Source organism: Sorex araneus, chromosome 9, assembly GCF_027595985.1.
Source record: "Sorex araneus isolate mSorAra2 chromosome 9, mSorAra2.pri, whole genome shotgun sequence".
Classification (NCBI taxonomy): Eukaryota; Metazoa; Chordata; class Mammalia; order Eulipotyphla; family Soricidae; genus Sorex; species Sorex araneus.
Window position 1 is genome coordinate 34,286,671 of NC_073310.1, and position 20,908 is coordinate 34,307,578.

General features: G+C 41.2%; 2 protein-coding genes across 3 annotated transcripts in view; both read left to right on the forward strand.

The window, feature by feature from the left end:
- ABCB10 (ATP binding cassette subfamily B member 10) overlaps positions 1 to 14,373 on the forward strand; it is a 43,969-nt gene extending 29,596 nt beyond the window's left edge. Inside the window, exons 9-13 of the mRNA XM_055147325.1 lie at positions 1,870 to 1,949; positions 3,621 to 3,801; positions 8,475 to 8,518; positions 10,472 to 10,506; positions 12,250 to 14,373. Coding sequence (XP_055003300.1) covers positions 1,870 to 1,949; positions 3,621 to 3,801; positions 8,475 to 8,518; positions 10,472 to 10,506; positions 12,250 to 12,481 — 572 coding nt within the window. The 3' untranslated portion in view covers positions 12,482 to 14,373. The remainder of the gene's footprint in view (positions 1 to 1,869; positions 1,950 to 3,620; positions 3,802 to 8,474; positions 8,519 to 10,471; positions 10,507 to 12,249) is intronic.
- Positions 14,374 to 19,815: 5,442 nt separating this feature from the next.
- Positions 19,816 to 20,908, forward strand: part of NUP133 (nucleoporin 133) — a 68,089-nt gene continuing 66,996 nt past the window's right edge. Inside the window, exon 1 of one of the 2 annotated variants that reach the window (XM_055147352.1) lies at positions 19,816 to 20,716. In XM_055147352.1, the coding sequence (XP_055003327.1) occupies positions 20,535 to 20,716 (182 nt within the window). In that variant the 5' untranslated portion in view covers positions 19,816 to 20,534. The remainder of the gene's footprint in view (positions 20,717 to 20,908) is intronic. The other variant, XM_055147351.1, reaches the window with a different exon arrangement.

Genomic DNA, 20,908 nt, shown 5'->3' on the forward strand with positions numbered 1-20,908 from the left:
ATATTTTTTAAAAAATTGAAGTTGTTTTATTCTATTTACATTAGCTGAGTTTTATGACTGGCTTACATTTCAGCCCTTTGATAATATGATGCAAATTAAATGCAAATCCATTGCAGTTACTTTTTAAGCATTACAAAAGATAAAGGATTTCCTGAGGTTCATGGCAGTGATTTTACTAAAAACACTTCCAATAAATTAAAAAAATTTTAAATTTAATTTGGGCTCGAGCGGTAGCACAGCGGGTAGGGTGTTCACCTTGCACGTGGCTGACCCGGGTTCAATTCCTCTGCCCTTCTTGGAGAGCCCGGCAAGCTACTGAGAGTATCTCACCCGCAGGGCAGAGCCTGGCAAGCTACCTGTGGCATATTCGATATGCCAAAACCAGTAACAACAAGTCTCACAATGGAGATGTTAGTGGTGCCAGCTCGAGCAAATCTCGAGCAAATCAATGAGCAATGGGATGAGAGTGATACAGTGATTAACAAGAAAACAACTGTAAGGGGGCTGGAGTAATAGCACAGCGGGTAGGGCGTTTGCCTTGCACGCTGCCGACCCGGGTTCAAATCCCAGCATCCCATATGGTCCCCTGAGCACTGCCAGGGGTGATTCCTGAGTGCATGAGCCAGGAGTGACCCCTGTGCATTGCTGGGTGTGACCCATAAAGCAAAAAAAAAAAAAAAAAAGAAAAAGAAAAAAAAAGAAAAGAAAACAACTGTAAGTAAAAAGTGAAACTATGATTTAAAATAGAATATCTGTTACTTTGTACCTGTGTACAGAATTCTCTTAACTAAGATCACAGTTACAACTCGTTATTTAAAGATTAAGATTGGTCAGGGGCTGGAGCAATAGCACAGCGGGTAGGGCGTTTGCCTTGCATGCGGCCAACCCGGGTTCGAATCCCAGCATCCCATATGGTCCCCTGAGCACCGTCAGGGGTAATTCCTGAGTGCATGAGCCAGGAGTGACCCCTGTGCATTGCCAGGTGTGACCCAAAAAGCAAAAAATAAATAAATAAATAAATAAATAAATAAATAGAATATCTGTTACTTTGTACTGTGTACAGAATTCTCTTAACTAAGATCACAGTTACAACTCGTTATTTAAAGATTAAGATTGGTCAGGGGCTGGAGCAATAGCACAGTGGGTAGGGTGTTTGCCTTGCACCTGGGTTTAATTCCCAGCATCCCATATGGTTCCCTGAGCATCGCCAGGGGTAATTCCTGAGTTCAAAACCAGGAGTAACTCCTGAGCATCGCCAGGTGTGACCCAAAAAGCAAAAAAAAAAAAAAAGATTAAGATTGGTCAGATTTGATTCCAACTCAGTTTATGCAAGAAAGCTATTTTAAGGAGTGATCAAAGAGCTAAAAAATCATTGGCAGAGTTGGACCTGCAAGACATTTCCCAGAACATCACTGCAGAACCAGACCCTCCCGGTGGTTGCCCATACTGACATGGCCAGAAAAGGGCAGAATGAAGCAGCCTCAATTATAGATGTCAGCTTCAGAACTGTGTCACCTCTGCCTTTGTCCAACTGGTGGCTTCCTTAGTTATATTCCTCTCCCACATAACTTGCAAATAAAAGCTTTACACAGAATCATCTTGTTATAGGGTACTGAGTCACTTAAGGGAGTCTAGGAAGCTCTCAGCAGCTTCTGTAGCAAGGTCAGCTGACTAGATCAACTAGAAAGGCTGATTATCTAACAAGGCCAGAGAAGACATGGAAATTCTTTGAAACACTGCATTTAATTTCTGTTTGGAGATTTTGAGTATACTTTTATCTTTTAAAAATAAGAGTCTTGGGATTTTTTTCTCCTAGATTCTAATGTGTTTACATGATAGTAAATGTTTCTTCCCTCTTCTCTCTATAAGGAACTATCTGTCTTGATGGGCATGATATCCGAGAGCTAAATCCAGTCTGGCTGAGATCCAAGATTGGGACAGTGAGTCAGGTATGAGACCAGGGTTTACATTTTTATTATACTTCCTCTTTTGTTTTCTTTTTGATCCTATCTGGCCATGCTTGGGAGCCAGTCCTGGCTCTGTGCTCAGTGCTCGCTATCAGCAGACCTTGTGGTGTGGGTGTGTAACTCAGGGATCTCACATGCAAAACATGCACTCTTTGCCCTTTGAGCTAACTTAGTGGCTCCTATAATTCTTTTAAAATTGTTTTTCTTGGTCTTGGACCGCTCAGAGGGAAAAGACTAGGTGTTTCCAGGTGTATTAAACTAATCTCACATGGCAGATTGGTTTTTAAATAGTACATCCTTAAGAATTGATTTGTTGGGGCTGAAGTGATAGCACAGTAGGTAGGGCGTTTGCCTTGCACTCGGCTGACCCGGGTTCGAATCCCAGCATCCCATATGGTCCCCTGAGCACTGTCAGTAGTAATTCCTGAGTGAAGAGCCAGGAATAACCCCTGTGCATAGCTGGGTGTGACCCCCCCAAAAAAATTGATTTGTAAATCATCATCATCATCATCATCATCATCATCATCATCATCCGGTTGATCGTCGATTTTCTCGAGCAGTCTCAGTAACATCTCTATTCATCTTAGCCCTGAGATTTTAGAAGCCTCTCTTTACTCGTCCTTCCCAACAGTGCAATAGTGTCATTTAAGGCTTTAAACTTTCGGGTCAGAGTGGTAGTACAGTGGGTTGACTGCCTGCCTTGCATGCAGCTGATCCAGGTTTGACCCCTGGCATCCCATTTGGTCCCCAGAGCCATGTCAGTAGTAATTCCTTAGTAGAGACAGGAATAACCCCTGAACATTGGTGGGTGTAACCCCCAAACAAACAAAAATAGACTTTAAACTTCTGTTTGATTTTGGACCTCACCTGGCTGTGCTCAGGGCTTACTCCTGGCTCTGTGCTCAGGAATCACTCCTTACGGAGCTCCAGAGACCACAGTGGGGTGCTGGGGTGTGCTAGGTAGGCTTGCATGTTCATCAAGTGTTCTAATCTGATACTGTCTTTCTAGCCTTTTGAATTAAAAAAATTAACAACTTGAAATACTCATACTTTATCAAAATCTGAAAACCAGTGTTACTTTGTAATGCTAATTATTCATAGAATAAGGAGAAAATAATAAAGCATTTTTGTTTCTACAACTCATTTGCAATTTTAATTTTTTATTAACAGCTATAGTTTAATATTTTGCATAAAATGTTTCTTTTTTATACAACTTTTAATAAGCTTTTAACAAGCAAAGTTTATGGCAAGAAGCATAGAGGTTCTTTGAAAAGATGTTTCACAGCAGAATATTGATGTAATATGCTCACTCTAAGGAGGTGTTTTTACAGGACCTTTTTGCTACATGGAACTTTTGACATGGCTCTTTATATTTTACTACTGCTGGACTGTGTGCAGAGTACTCTACTGGATCAGTATCTCCCCTACCCTCCACACATCCAAAAAATCCTGTCATGGTAGAAACTGAACTTTTAAAAAATCTGCAGGGTAAATTTTAGAGGATAAGGAAATAGAATCATGAAAATAGTATATATTCTTTGGGAAAAATGTAATCATTTCTTAGGTGACTGTCAAGGACAAAACTACTATATTTACTACACATATTTTAAGCCTGTTTTGAAATTTCTAATACATTTGATTTCCAATTTGTAGGAACCAGTTTTGTTTTCGTGCTCAATTGCTGAGAACATTGCTTATGGTGCCGATGATCCTTCCTTGGTGACTGACAAGCAGATCGAAGAAGTGGCTGATATTGCCAATGCCGCTGATTTCATCCGAAATTTTCCTCAAGGATTCAACACTGTGGTTGGAGAAAAGGGCATTCTCCTTTCAGGTACTTTCCCTCTCATTTCCCACCTGAGGTGCAAAAATATCAAACCTCCTATTTTGCACATATGTGGCCATGAATACTGAGCCACAATCCTGGTCCCTTCAAGTCCCACTTTGTTATTGCTTTGCAGCAAGAACTCTGTAGACACTTCATATTACGTAGTGGAGGGTTTTCTTTTGTTTTGTTTTGGTTTTGGTTTTTGGGTCACACCCAGCAATACTCAGAGCTTACTCCTAGCGCTGTGTTCAGGCATCTGTCCTGACAAGGCTCACTGACAACTGTGGTGGTACCAGGGACCAAACCTGGGTTGGGTGCATGCAAGGCAAACATCTTACCTGTTATACACTCTCTCCAGCCTGAAACTGAGTTTTCTAAATGGAAAACCCCAGAAGGAGTTCTGAATTCTTTCGCAGTGCAAGGATGGTGTATCCTGGGTAAAAAGGATGAAGGGTGGTATGAGACAAAGATGAGAGAGGTGAAATTATAGCATATTTTCTGTTTATATCTGTCCCTGGCCTTTATATACCCCCAACCTTCCTCTAATCTATTTGTTCCTTGCTTTTAGTGAAATTGATTTTTTTTTTAATGGAGAGTAGGAAGGGACCAAGTGTAGCTCAGTGGCAAAACACATGTTTCAGATATATGAGATCTTGAGTTCAATCCATGTCACCCCCAAAATATATACATTCATAAAAGTTGGATATTAGAGTGGCTTACTCTGTTCTTTACTCCATTTTCACATAAACACCAACTATTATATGTGCCATTTCCCCCAGAATAGGGAAAAGAAGAGAATAAGATGAGAACAGAAGTTTTCCAAAGCAGTGCTCTGAGGGAGAAGAGTAGAATTATATATTCCAGACACAGTGATAGCCTTTGATCCATCTGTTTCACATACTGCCCAGAAACTCAGAAATTTCTTGAGTTTCTGGTTTTCTTGCTCCATTGCATATTCTATTTAGGAATATGGTATGTAATATGATTAAAAACATAGTCTTTCATAGGGCTGGAGCTATAGTACAAAGGATAGGGTGTTTGCCTTGCACACCACTGAGTGGAGTTTGATCCCAGCATGCCATATGGTCACCCGAGCATTGCCAGGAATAATTCCTGAGTACAGAGCCAGAAGCAAGCCCTCAACATAGCCTGGTGTTGCTCAGAAACCATGAAAATGAAAAATTTTACAGCTATTTTTAAAGTATATATAGATTATATATAATATCACGTATGTGCATAAATTTTTTCAATGAGCCAGTAGATAGTATAGTGATTACGTTCTATCCTAGCACCACCTAACCAGGCATCACCAGATATAGCTTTCCAGGCTCCTGAATATTGTCAGGTATGGCCCTGGAGACCCTGGGCACTGCTGGAATTGTTCAAGTAGTCCCTGACACCATAGGGCCCAGCCAGCATGAACCCAAAGATTCTCAGTCCAGATAGCTGAGAATTGCTAGGAGAGCCCTGTAGGCCTCCTGACAAGACTTAAATAAGGTAATGTATATAATGCATTTTGGATTTTTTTTTTTTTCTTTTTGGGTCACACCCAGCAATGCTCAGGGATTACTCCTGGCTCTGTACTCAGAAATTAATCCTGGTGGTGCTGGGAGAACCATATGGGATGCTGGGGATCAAACCCGGGTTTGCCGTGTGCAAGGCAAATGTCCTACCCACTGTACTATTGCTCCGGCCCCTGTTTTTTATTTTATTTTATTTATTTATTTATTTATTTATTTATTTATTTTGCTTTTTGGGTCACACCCGGCTATGCACAGGGGTTACTCCTGACTCTGCACTCAGGAATTACCCCTGGCGGTGCTAAGGGGACCATATGGGATGCTGGGAATCAAACCCGGGTCGGCCGAGTGCAAGGCAAACGCCCTACCCGCTGTACTATTGCTCCAGCCTCTTTTTTTATTTTTTAATGTAGGAGTACTATTGTTTATTCATCCATTGATTGAGCTGATTGAATTGGGCATGAACTCCACATTACTTTTTTTTATTCAGAATGTTAATTTTATTATTATTATTATTATTAAATGAATTACTGTGAGATAGTTACAGACTTACAAACTTTTGTGATTACGTTTCAGTCATACAGTGATTCAGTACCCATCCCTCCACTAGTGCCCATTCTCCACACACCAATGTTCCCAGTATCCCTCCCACCATCCCCACCTAACCCCCCACCCCTGCCTTTGTGACAGCATATTCCCTTTTACTCTGTTTCTCCTTTGGGGTGTTATGGTTTGCAATACAAGTAGTAGGTGGCCATCATATTTGGTCTATAGTCTATTTTCAGCATGTATCCACCATCCCAAGCGAGCACTCCAAGCATCATTCACTTAGTGTTCCCTTATCTGTCCCAGGTGCCTTCTTCCCCAGGATGTGAGGCTGGGAGAGATCCTCCTGGCCCTTATCTCTATTATCCTTGGGTGTTAGTCTACCATTCTGTTACTTTATATTCCACAAATGAGTGCAGTCATTTTATGTCTGTCTCTGTCTCTGACTCATTTCACTTAGCATGATACTCTTCATGTTGATCCACTTTTATGCAGATTTCATCTTTTCTTTTTTTTTCTTTTTTTTTCTTTTTTTGCTTTTTGGGTCACACCCGGCGATGCACAGGGGTTAATCCTGGCTCTGCACTCAGGAATCACCCCTGGCGGTGCTCAGGGGACCATATGGGATGCTGGGAATCGAACCCGGGTCGGCCGCATGCAAGGCAAATGCCCTACCCGCTGTGCTATTGCTCCAGCCCCATGATTTCATCTTTTCTAACAGCTGCATAGTATTCCATTGTGTAGATATACCAAAGTTTCTTTTAACCAGTCATCTGTTCTGGGGCACTCAGGTTTTTTCCAGATTTTGGCTATTGTAAACAGTGCTGCAATAAACATACAAATGCAGATGTCATTTCTACTGTATTTTTAGCATCTCTGGGATATATACCCAGAAGTGGTATTGCTGGGTCAAATGGGAACTCAATTTCTAGTTTTTTGAGAAATGTCCATATTATTTTCCAAAAAGGTTGAACCAGTAGGCATTCCTACCAGCAGTGAAGGAGAGTCCCCTTCTCCCCACAGCCATGCCAACACAGTTGCTTTTGTTCTTTTGGATATAAGCCAGTCTCTGTGATGTGAGATATCTCATTGTTGTTTTGATTTGCATCTCCCTGATGATTAGTGATGAAGAGTATTTTTTCATGTGCCTTTTGGCCATTTGGATTTCTTCTTTGAGAAGAAGAAATCACCGTGAGATACAGATACAAAGCTTTCCTGTTTGAGTCATACAATGATCGATACAATGATCGATCACCCAACCCTCCACCAGTGCACATCTTCCACCACTGAGGTCCCCAGTATTCCCCTCTCATCCCACCTCTCACCCTGCCTCTATGGCAGACAATCTCCCCCATATTCTCTTTTGTATGAATATTATGCCTGTTATGAATAGCATAAGATGTTGTGTGGCTGTGAGAGCGGCCGTGTGCTCCTGGAATTCTAAAATTTTAGATAATTAGGTCTGGAGAAATCTCTGCAGTGAGCTACTGCTCAGTTTGGAGATTCTTTTGTATGTCTCTGGATTGTGGCTGTTAAGGAGCTTAAGTAGCAGCCGGAGGCAGTTTGTGGGCATGACCTCCAGGGTCCCATGTGGAGGGCATGAGAAGGACCAGCCCATCTCCTATCCCTTGAGACCTTGTGTTTGCAGTCACTGAACCCGTATACCTGCACTTCTCATTGGGGTTCTGAAAGTTGGCGGCCATTAGGAGTTTTTAGGGGGTAGGAGGAGGGATGACGCCTGCCCCCATCAGAGACACCCCGGTGAAATCAGCCTGGCTTAAAGTCTATAGACATTTCTGCAGCAAGCTGCTTGGTTTGGAGATTCTTTTGTGTGTCTCTGGATCACGGCCCTTGTTTCCATCTTTTCCAGAGAAATAAACTATTAGCATATGTCCTGCAGGGTGTGCCTACTTGCCAGCAGTGCGCCGTGTCACTGGCCCTAACTGCAGTTTTTGATCTTTTTTGAGATTTATGGGTCTCTGAAATAAGGCCAATAAATGAACTTGTATAGCTGAGCTGGAGGTGGCTTATGGGTGTGGCTCCCACATACCTAACTTTTGGCCATCAAATTTCTTCGTATACTTGGCCCCAAGTTATTAGGGTCTGGCCACAGGTACAGCAGCAATTTTGGGGTATCAGGAAGTCTGAAGGCACCATCAGGCTGCTGATGACTTCGCCCTTCAGGTATAGGTTGACTTGCTGGTGGCAACATACCCCCCATGCAATGCATTTTGGAAACGCCTGGGATGTAGGAAATCCTCAGTAAATGTTAGCTATGATAGTATTGTTTCTAATTTCAAAATTAATGAGGAGACATTATCTACGTTTCCTGAGGTTGATGTAGCTCAGTGGGGAAGCATGTCTTGCTTTATCTGGATTTGCTATCTAGTACTGCATGACCAAATAACAACAACAGAACCTCACTAACTTCTCATTCCTCACTCCTCCCAACTTTGGTCATTGAAAGAAAAACAGGGGTTTTGTTTTTACCATATATCTTATCTATGATTAACTGTAAGAAAATGTCTTGAAATTATCATGAGTTACCAGAAAAACGTATTACCAAGTATCCTTGTTAAGACCTTCCTCTAAAGAAAAAACTGTCATTGTCAGGTGGGCAGAAACAGCGGATTGCAATTGCTCGTGCTCTGCTTAAGGTAGGTCTGAAACCCCTTGACTGTTCTGTTGTTGTCATTACTGTTTTTAAGTGTTGACCTTGTAATTTATAATTTACCACCTTCTCTTTTATTTATTTTGGAGGGAAAGAGTGATAATTCTAGCAAAATATAAGTTGGGAGTTTCGTATAAGTACATCTTGTCTAAATATACCAAGTACTTGTTACCTATTATTAGGAACCAGAACTCTGCTCAGGATTGTCAGAGAAGGAATTTTTAGTACATGAACCTCCTATCAAGTGCCCTCTTTCAAGCTCTAATTAGTGAAATAATTATATCAAAATGTTAAAACAGTATAATCTATAGTTTGCTGATTGTAGATTATTATAATTATTTAGTACTAACATGTACTCTATAATACATATAAAAAACTAAAGGCAAAAGAAAAGTCATTATAACAGAAGGTCATGGACGTTATAATTTTTCTTCAGATGTATTCTCCACAGGTATAAAGGTTATTTAAAAAAAGACAGAACCGGCCAGGGAAATGGTACAGATATCACACCTGCCTTGGTGCACCTGACCGGGCACCACATCATTCCCTGAGTAAGCTGGATGTAGCAACCTCCATTCCCTCCTAGCCAAAAAAAAAAAAAAAAGGGGGTGCCAGGTCCATAGTAGAGGAGGTAAGGCAATTGCCTTGCATGTTGCTGATCCCAGTTTGAAATCCTGGGAGTACATATGGTACTCTGAGCACTGCTAGGGGGTCACTCCTAAGAACCACCAGGTGTGACCATCCATCCCTCCCAGAAAAGAGAAAATAAACAGCTTTATTGAAGCATAATTTATATTCCATAAAATGCAGCAGTTTTAAATTTATTCTTCAGTGACTTTCAGTAAATTTACAGTGGTAACAGTAACACAGTAATTCTTTAAAACAAATGTGTATCACCCTAAAAAGATCCATTGTATCCATTTGTAGTCTTTTCTAATTCCTACCTCCAACCACAGGATACCACCTATCTACTGTTTGTTTAGATTTGCCTTCCTGAATTTAGATAAATGGAATCAGACAAGATACAATCTTCTCATATTTTTGCCAATGTTTTTGAGACTCCTCTTCCATGTTGTAACCTTGCTGTTGGGACTTTCTTGTTTACAATTTATCATTCACAGGTTGATGAGCATTTGGATGGTTTCTAGTTTGGGGATGTTAAAAAGAGTAATCTTATGAATGCTGTACATCTTTTTTGTAACTTTAAATTATGAACAGAAAAAAAAAGTGTATACATCTGTAACTGTACCCTCATGGTGATTCACTAATTAAAAATAAATAAATTTAAAAAAATAAATTATGAACAGATTCCTAGGGAAAGGTAGAATTTAATTTCACATATCTGCTTGCTGTTATTTTTTCTAATTTTTATACCCAACCTATATAGTTTGCATATAACTTATAACTAAACTATAAGTGGGACCTTGTAGATTTTAGCTTCTATTTACTTTAGATTCTTACCTCACACTGTTAATTAATGCACCAGCAGGGTAAACTGTACTATTAATAATATCTGGTCCTATGACTACCTTGGTAATTGTTTAAAATCATCTCTAACTCTTCATTTTATAACTCTTCATTTTAAGTGCTTGTCTCAGACACTTAGTTTATTCCCACTATTTGTAGTAGCATTATCGTGTTATAACAACATTACATTGTTTACCCATTTAAAGTGCATAATTCAATGATATTCAGAGTTGTGTATCCATTACTATAATTAATTTTAGAACATATTAATCACACTGAAAAGAAGTCCTATACATTTTAGCAGTACAAACAGTCCTCACTTACTTTCCCTTCACTGTAGCCCCACCTCATTTAGCAAAGTGTTTTTAAGGTCCAGCTATGTTATATCATGAATAAGTACTTCATCTTTTTAGTACTGATACGACATTTTCTAATAAAAATGTTTTTTTTTTTAATATTTTTCCTCTTTCAGAATCCCAAGATTCTTCTCCTAGATGAAGCAACCAGGTGAGGATATCTTAATACTATAAGTATTACTATGAGTAAGTTATATCAAATATCTTCTTTACCACAACTTTCTTATTCATATTTCCAATTGATAGTTAAAATGCCTTTTTTCCAATCTTACTCTGTGTGTGTGACAGAGAGAGAGAGAGAGAGAGAGAGAGAGAGAGAGAGAGAGAGAGAGAGAGAGAGAGAGAGAGAGAGAGAGAGAGGAGAGAGAGAGAGAGAAAGAGAGAGAGAGAGTGTAGAATCACATGTGTTGATTCTCAGGACATATTCTTGCCACATGCAAGATAAGTGCCTTGCATCCTTCACTACTTCTCATTTCCCATTTCAAAATGATCTAGTCTGAGGGCAAGGTATGACTTGCATGTATGATTCTTAGGATTTGATCCCTTTTTTTTTTTTTTTTTTTTTGCTTTTTTGGGTCACACCCAGCGATGCTCAGGGGTTACTCCTGGCTTTGCACTCAGGAATTACTCCTGGCGGTGCTTGGGGGACCATATGGGATGCCGGGGATCGAACCCGGGTCGGCCGCGTGCAAGGCAAACGCCCTACCCGCTGTGCTATCGCTCCGGCCCCGGATTTGATCCCTTTTTAAAAAAATTTGTCATATATATATATTTAATTTTATTGAATCACCATGAGATAGTTACAAGCTTTCATGTTTGGGTTACAATTACACAATGATCAAACACCCATCCCTCCACCAGTGCACATTGCCCACCACCAATATCCCGAGTATACCCCCCCATTCCCACCCTCCCCTTGCCTCCATGGCAGACAATATTCCCCATACTCTCTCTCAAGCATTATGGCTTGCAATATAGACACTGAGATGTCATCATGTTTGGTCCATTATCTACTTTCGGCATGCATCTCCCATCCCGACTGATTTCTCCAGCCATCATTTTCTTAGTGACCTCTTCTCTATTCCATCTGCCTTCTCCCCTCTGCTCATGAAGCAGCCTTCCAGCTATGGGGCAACCCTCCTGGCCCTTGTATCTACTGTCCTTGGGTATCGGCCTCATGTTATGTTATTCTATACTCCACAAATGAGTGCAGTCCTTCTGTGTGGATTTGGTCCCTTATACCAACACAGGGCCTCTGAGTACCAGTCAGAGTAGCCCCCACAAAAAAAGAAAATCAAGTGTGAATAAATAATGATTTATTATTAATAACAAAGGGGCAGGTTCATTATTCAGTTTATGATCCAGGTTCTAAATCAGACACATTTATGATGAACCCTTAATCACCCTCATCGGCAACTCTCCAGTTTTTCTCCAGTTCCACAGCAACCAAATATCTCAAGCTTTTTAGTAACTTTATATTAGAAAATAGAGATAGACACCCAAGACGTTTCCTTTTGATGAAAAAACCAAAAACTGGCCCTGGATTACAAAACTGAGATTACCTAACCATGGTGGTGGGGTGGAGGGAATGAATAATGTGGACTAGAAGTAACAATACAGTGGTCTTAGGCACTTTGATGGCGGAGAAGTGCGGTAACTGAGCATCACGACCATAAAGGCTCACACTTACTAACATGTTATCTTAAGCACAACAATGATTTTTTCTTTTTCAAGTTGGAAAAGTAGTATAATGGGTAAGATGCTTGCCTTACACATGGCCATCATGGGTTTTGATTCCAGCACCCCAGATGGACATCCATGCACTGCCAGAAGTGATCTTGAGTGCAAAGTGCACTGACATCTTTGCTTTCTCATACGGGTTTTTCTGTTTCAGTGCACTAGATGCCGAGAATGAGCACCTTGTACAAGAAGCTCTAGATCGACTCATGGAAGGAAGAACAGTGTTAATTATTGCTCATCGGCTGTCTACCATTAAGAATGCTAATATTGTAGCTGTTCTCGACCAAGGCAGAATTACTGAATGTGGGAAACATGAAGAACTTCTTTCAAGACCAAATGGAATATATAGAAAATTAATGAACAAACAGAGGTTTACTTTAGCATAAAGAAGTTAGAGGGGCTGGAGAGATAGTATAGCAGGTAGGACACTTACCTTGCCTTTGGCTGACCCTATTTCAATCCCTGGCATCCTACATGGTCTGTCAAGCCTGCCAGGAATGATCCCTGAGCACAGAGCCAGGAATAATCCCTGAGCATCTCCAGGTGTGGCCCACAAACAAACAAAACACACACAAAAAGGAATTATAAGTAAATTGAATACAAGAGGCATTGATACAAATCAGCATTGCAGCCAAGGAGGAGGAAGGGAGACTTAGAGACATATATAAAATCTATAAATCATACTTCAAGTATTGAATATGCCTATTTTTTTTCAAAGTGTATAAAATATTGTTTTGAGATGTACTTGTCCTGAAGCATTTTTTATTCAGAGTTTTAATAATTGTAACTTTTTAAACATCTAGAGTGCTGAAGTTATTTTCAGGTTTATTTTTTCTTGAAATATTTTAATATAGCAGGGCACCTCATTTTCTTTTACCTGCTGTGTAAATAAAAACTATTACCAAATGACAACTTTTAAAAGGGAATTATAAATTAAAAGCCTACTTATTTTAGGCTAGTTTTCCAGTAACTGTATCTAACCCTATTTTATTCTAATAATCTTATGATGTGAAACTGACTAATTTACATACAGAAGCATGCTGTATTCTGATGACTTTTTAAGGGGGAAAAAAAGCCCCAACCTTTGAATTGGGGAAACTTATATTTTTATTATTCATTTATTTCTTTTTATGAGGACTTTGATGTGAACCATGAACTGACAGCTATAACCAAGAAAGATATAAAAACAAGTTTTACATTTACATTGTATAAAGATAGTGTATTTTGAAAATTTTAGTTAAAGTATATAATTTCTTGCCAAATTTTATGACTTTTTATCAGCTACTTAAATAATTTTGGAGTTTTATTCAGTAAAACTAAAATCAGAAATATAAGTTGATGGTTATAGGTTTATTTACCTAAATATTACAAAAATTTTAAAAGAACTGGGACTGGAGAGAGAGTACAGCTGGTAGGGTGCTTGTCTTGAATGTGGCCCACCTGGGTTCAATCGCCAACATCACATATGGTCCCTGTACACTGCTAGAAGCAATTCCTGAGTGCAGAGCCAGGAGTAACCCCTGAGCATTGCTTGGGTGTGCCTCCAAAAAAATATTTTTTAACACTAGATTTGCTATATTCATACTGATGCTGTTAATTTGCTGTTAACCAAGAAAATGTCCTTTAAAATTTCATTTGTTTGGTCTTTTGGGGACCACAAAACTGGTGGTGCTCAAGATTTAATCCTGTTTCTATGCTCAGTAATGAATCCTGGTGGGGTTAAGGGGACCATACAGGGTGACAGGAATTGAACCTGGTGGGGCAGGCTCTCTAGTACTATTGCTCTGACCTGAAAATGTGCTTTTCTATAATGATGATGACAGAATCTAAGAAATACTTTGTTGATGTGATTGAAAGTTCTCTGATGCATTGGTTCCCTGATTATATTGAAAGAAGAACCCATTATTTTATGATAAATCTGAAGTATTATATACTACTTGTTGTAAGGGATACATAAATACATAAATATGTATTTATTCATATAAATGAATAAAATTGATTCATTGAATAAAATTAGTATTCTTTGAATTAGTGAATAGTATTAATCAGTGACAGGCATCTTTAGAAGCTTTATCTGTATTCTCTATGTGGTTTGCTATTTTGGTGTTTCTCAAAAAGCATACAAAACTATTTTAGGGTTTTATCTGAGAGAAATTTCTTTGTGCCATAAAAATATTTACAAAAGAATTAGATTATTATATTTGGTTTTCTAATACAGTGTGCTCAATTGTGTCTTCAATGTTTTTATATCATGGATTAAATGTTTAGTGAACTCTGAGTGTCCTTGTAAAATTTTATACTACATTCAGTTTCATACTAGAATTTCACTGTCACTGTCATCCCGTTGCTCATCGATTTGTTTGAGCGGGCACCAGTAACGTCTCTCATTGAGAAATTGATTGTTACTGTTTTTGGCATATCCAATATGCACGGGTAGCTTGCCAGGCTCTGCCAAGCGGGCTTGATACTCTCGGTAGCTTGCCGGGCTCTCCGAGAGGGCCGGAGGAATCTAACACGGGCCGGCCGCGTGAAAGGTGAACGCCCAAGCGCTGTGCTATCGCTCCAGCTCATACTAGAATTTAATTATGAAAATTCTGGAAGAAAGAAAAAGCTAACATTAGAAGATTAAAAACTGAGTTACCATTTCAAGTGTCCTTTTTATACATTTTATGTTTTATTGCTTTCGTATAATAAATAAAAATTCCCTGCTCCTGTGATAAAGAGTTGTCCAGTGAAATTGATGACAGATGAATACATTTTAGGGTCTCACCTCAAGGAGCTTCTAGAAGGAAGGTAAAGCAGACAAAGGTTAAATTGCAAGAAACAGTTAATGGTCAGTTGTTACTGACAGTGTTGATTTTATTTTTGGTTTGTTTCCAAAGTATTTGCACATTACTATATTAGATACTTTAGCGATTCTATGATCTTAAGTAAAAACCAACTTTATTTCCTAGGTGAAGTATTATCTGATTGTACGTTAATTCACTGGTGCTATATAGAAGGATATGGTAGTGAAATAGACACCAGAGGATCCGGGTCATTCAATGCAATCCTGAAAATTATAGTTTTCTTCTAAATGCATGAAGAACAATTTAAAAATATACAAATTAGGAAATAAGCAAAATTTTAAAAAATTTCAGGCTGGAGTGACAGCACAGTGGGTAGGGCATTTGTTTTGCACTCGACCAACCTGGGTTCGAATCCCAGCATCCCATATTGTCCCCTGGGCACCACCAGGAGTAATTCTGAGTGCAGAGTGCAGATCAAATCCTGAGTGCAGAGCCAGGAGTAACTCCTGTGCACCGCTGGGTGTGACCCAAAAATGGAAAAAAATTTTTTCAATGGATCTTTTATATGTGAAAAAGAAATTTACATTATGAGTTTAACATTTTGTGGTTCATCTTTCCAAGGTCATCTTTATGTACAATGTACCCCTCCCCACATTTTTTAAAAAATAAGGTCCCTTCTGAACATATACTCATAGGATAAACTCTTCTAAGTGCATTAGTGCAGTATGACTCCATTTAATTCCATGAAATTGCTAAAGCTACAAAATAAGTGTTGGACTGGAGCGATAATACAGTGGGGCGGGCCTTTGCCTTGCACACGGCCAACTCTGATTCAATCCCCAGCATCCCATATGGTCCCCCGAGCAATGCTGAGTGTAGAACCAGGAGTAACCCCTGAGCATCGCAGGGTGTGACCGAAAAAGCATCCTGGTAACCTCCATTCTTCCAGTGAATATTTACTAAGCATGCTCTATTTTCTTATGTCCTATATTAGCTCCTATACTTACCTCACAAAACTAGTACTGAGGGGACATATGCAGAATGATCTCTCATGTGGAATATAAAGAAACATAATAAGGAAATGAATGCCCAAAGGCAACAAAAACTGAGAGCTGTTCTTCAGTAGGAAACTTGCAGTTTGAGAGTCGGGGGGCAGGGAGGTGGTGATGAGTTGGGAGAGACACTCTGATGGAGGGTGTAGTTCTGAAACATTTTATGCATGAAATCCTGCCATTAGTAGGACCGTAGGTCACAGTGCCAAAAATTAAAATAAAAGCTGGTTCAGGATTGGTAAACCTGTTTTGTGTGGCCTACAAAGAGTAGTTGCATAGTTATGTAAAAAAAAATTAAAAAATCAATAAACATGAAACATATGAAGTTTAAATTTCAGTATCTAAAAAGTTTTATTGGAGTTCAGCCACACTAATATGTGAAGAGTTGAAGCAGAGTCTATTATAAGATACTTTCTGGTCTTTGACAAGGGTCTGATGGTTCAAAATTAATCAGACCAATGTGTATCTTTATTATTTAAAGTTTCTTTTTATTTTTTGGTTTTGGGACCACACCTGGGATGCCCAGGGCTTTCTCCTGGCTCTGCACTCAGAAATCATTCCTGGCAGACTTGGGGGTTGGGGTGGGCACCATATGGGGTGCCAGAATCAAACCCACGTTGGCAACATGCAAGGCAAGTGCCCCTATTGCTCGAAGTTTTAAACTATCTGAAATGTAGTTTTCTTGAAAAGCTTCCCTGTCCTTAGATATGTTAGTTATGGTGGAGTTGCGCCCACAAACCACCTCTGGCTCAGCTATACAAACTCACTCATAGGCCTTGCTTCAGAGACTCATAAGCAAATCTTGAAAGAGATCAAAACCTGCAGTTGATCTTAGACTAAACAGACCAGGTCAGATCAGAGGGGGTGGGTTAGCCTGGTTCCCACCTAATCAGAGTTCCTGGCAGCTGCTTGCTCCACAACCCAAAATTGCCACCATGCCCCTGGTCAGACTCCACCATCTTTGACAGATCTCATTAAGATATAATCTGCTGAAAATGCAGGTATGTAGGTTTTGTGATTGAAATCTCCAGGCTTTCTTGGAGTTGGGATGGGCTACCTCCCCGCACTTCCCAATACTCCTGGAGGCACTGGCAGTCACCCTCACAAAACCAACTCCAGCACCACCATGTAAGCTCTACTACTGGCCTTGCTTCAGAGACCATAAATCTTGAAAGACGTAAAAAGCCGCAGTTTATCTCGGATCTACGCAAGTTTGAACAGACCAAGATATATGGAGGGGTGAGGGTCAGCCTTGTGTCTGCCCATGCAGAGCCCCCAGTAGCTGCTTGCTTCCACGATCCAAAATCACTGCTATGCCCCTGCTCAGATTCCACTGTCTCGGGATGAACCTCACAGAGATATAATCTGCTGAAAATTTGGGTATGTGGGCTTTGTGACTGAAACCTCCAGGCTTTCTTGGGGTCGAGATGGGCTACCCCCACCCACCTCCCTATACATCTGGAAGCCCCGGCAGTCACATTCACACCCCAAAACTGCCAACCAGTTAAAAAAGCTACTCCAGCTTTACCTTCCCAATAAAGACACTGAATGCCCTAAACCAACACAGTGACCTCTTAATACCTGTAATGCAAGCCATAATTTGCAAAACATAAAATACAAACCATGAGAGAAAAAAGGTTGGGTGGGGGTGTTTGGAGGATGATGGGACATTGGTGGTGGGAAATGTACACTGGTGAAGGAATGGGTGTTGGATCATTGTATGACTGAAACCCAATCATGAAACCCTTATAATGGTCTATTTCCCTGTTATTCAATTAAAAAAATTTAATAGTAGAGTACACACCAGGCATGTATGAAGCCCTGGGCTTTATTCCTAACACCTCTGCATGTAGCCCTACCATCACCACTGGCTGTCAACAGATAGAAATATATACTGCAGGAACCAGAGGGATAGTATATCAGGTAAGGCACTTGACAACCTGGGTTCCACCCCCAGCACTTCATATGGGTCCCTGAGTCCATCAAGAGTTATACCTGAGTATAGAGCCAAGTGTGGCACAAAAACCAAAGTATAAAAATATTATACGTATGCTACATGTATTATATAAAAACGTTTAAATAGATTGCTCTCTTCAAAGATTGTACTAATTTACAGTACTACCAGAAGTATATAAAATACTTCCTACATTTTGTAAATCATTGTTGTTAATTCATTAGGCAAGTGGTTTGATTTCATTTCTGTACTAGTAAAGCTAAATATATTTTTATTATATAAAAGGCTTTATGTAATTTCTAATCTTTAATCTAGTGCCCTTCACGCCCTTAATACATTTCCACTTTTTCGCATTGAGTGGCTTGCTTTCTCTTACTAATTTTCTTTAAACACTAACAGCAACCCAGTGAGACAATGTGTGCCTTGCAAACATAAGGTTGAGAGCTTGACACCTAGCAATATGCCAAGCTTAATCTTGGGGGCAGTGCCACTTAAGACCCTAGATACCATAATATAAACCTCAAGTTTGAGTGCACCACAAGTTTTTGTGAACACTGCAACCGAAAAGTGTGTGACCCCCTGAAAAGCAGCAAAGTGCAATAATCAAAACAAGTTGTGTGGAACAGTAGTACTATGGATAGGATGCTTGATGTCCAGGGTTTGATCCCCCAGAACCTTATAAAGTCCCCTAAGCCAGCCAGGAGTGAACTCTGAGTACAGAGCCAGGAGTCAGGCCACTGGATGTGGCCCCAAATGAAACAATCCAATTACATGACCTCTGGTTATCAAACTAAAAGGGGGTGATGGAGTTGGAGAAATTACAATGTTATTTGGGATATTTTTCTTTGATTTGCTTTATTTTGACACCCAAACTTGCACTAATATACACACGAATAACCCTGAAATCCTGATGAGCAGTAAGACAGCAACTTCAGTCAGACTGAAGACATTGTGATGTTGTTCTTAAGAAAGAAATTTGATTTTGGAGCAATAATCTGCAATCATGACGAGATGCAAACTTTACCATAGGGAGAGAGTATTGCTCTAAATACTTGGCATCCCAATCTTATAATCGGAGGCTTATAACACTAGAATGTAAAAAAACTAGAATATGAACAGGAGTTGGAGTCACTGGCAGGTATCATCTTGGTGACTTAGTGCATCCTTGTTGGTGGACACCACATGGATTTCAGTCACCATGGGGCATCATTTCAGACTCTGAGGGCAAATTCTTGAGGAAATTCCCACTAACCCCTAGCAAACAGCAGAAGTAGTTATAGGCAAAGAGATAACTTATCAGGCAGAGAGATGGCTCAGTAGGCTGGAGTACATGTTTTGCATGCAGGAGCCCCAGGTTTGATTCTTCAGCATTATATGGTCCCTCAAACACCAGCAGGAGTGACTCCCATCCCCCAACCATTATTTTGGAAACTGTCCCAAGCGCAGTGTGCCCCACCCCTGCCAACAAAGGGGGAAAAATAGTGCTTTCTCCTCGCAAATAAAATCCCTTCTTGTCAGTCCATATCTTGCAAAAAGCAAGCAAGTACACCCCTACAGACAGAAAGCACCTTGCTGACCTCCACAGGACAGCCAGATAGCCAAGCTCCCTGTCAGACCCCGAGGGTACACTCATTCACCAGCTGGAACTGAAGCTCCAGCCTCCCACTCCAGCCAAGGCTGATTCTTTTTTTCTATGATACTTTATTTAAACATCGTAATTTACAAAGTTGTTCACAGTACAAGGAGACAAAAGGAAACACAGAATCGGAAACTAAGGAACTGGGAAAGGTGTACCCGAAAAAGCTGAGGTAGTACAAACGAGATCTAGTACAGATACTCAGAAGCTACCAGCGACCAGGCTAAGTGCAAGTAATTAATTTAACATTTTCTTTGTTCTTTGATAATCGGCCTGTCTTATCAAGTCGGCCCTAAAGGAAAAACATGAAGTCATCTTTTAGGAGGTGGATTGTGAGAAGACATCCAGGTGAAAGTGTATTCAGGATCCTTTGGGTTTTTAGCAGAATCGACTCGGGCAGGAGAGGTGACTAAAAGGGCTGAAAATCCGAATTCTATCTCTGTACTGCATGCATGGCACAGAGCGAGGGGCAGCTCCAGAGGGCGGCAGAGTGTGGCCCCAGACCAATCAAACACAAGGGAATATTGATTGTGGTGCCTCTAGAGCGCAGGAGACTGAGCAGGTACAAATGGGAAAGCGACAAACCCAGAGAAGAACACTCATAACACTGAGTCTGAAACACCAGGGAACGAAGACTTCCTATTTCCCAAGACGCTCAGGACAGACCGGCACGCAGAGACAAGCGCCTGTTCCCTCTCCCGGCACCGAGCTGAGGCGGAGAACCGCACCTGGGGAGTGAAACGACTTTCCACTTTCACTCCCCTGCACTTCCGGTCTCCAGAAATCTACTCTCTTCCGTTCTCCGGCAGCCTCAGCCCCACCCGCGGCGAGGCGCTCCTGACGTCATCAGCCCGCGCCTTGCGCACACACCCCGCGGCTCGGCGCCGCCTCTGACGTCTTCGCCGCGCGCCTTTGAGCGCCTGGAGCGCTCCGCTCGGCTCGCTCGTCGTTTCTCATTCCCGCGCGTGGAAGGCGTCAAGCTCCTCCGGGTCGCCGCTCCCTCCTGTCATGTTCCCCGCCGTCTCCTCTCCGCGGACCCCGGGGCCCGGCGCCCGAAGGGGCCCCCTGGGGGGAGTCGGGCCTGGCTCCACACCCCGGGCGACTAGCCGGAAGGGTCTGTCGCTGGGGTCTGCCCTCGGCTCTCCCGTGCTCTTCTCGCCCGTCGGCCGGCGGAGCTCGCTGAGCTCGCGGTAAGTGACCGAACCACCGACAGACAGTCTGAGGGGCCGCGAGAGCCTCCTCAGCCCAAGTCTCGGGACGCCAGACCCTCCCCACCCGCTTCGCGTGGAAACTTAACCTTTAAGCCGATACGAACGAACCGGATATGCATCCCTAGTCATCTCCTTCCCACTGACTCCTGTCTCTGGCGTGAGGCACGCGCG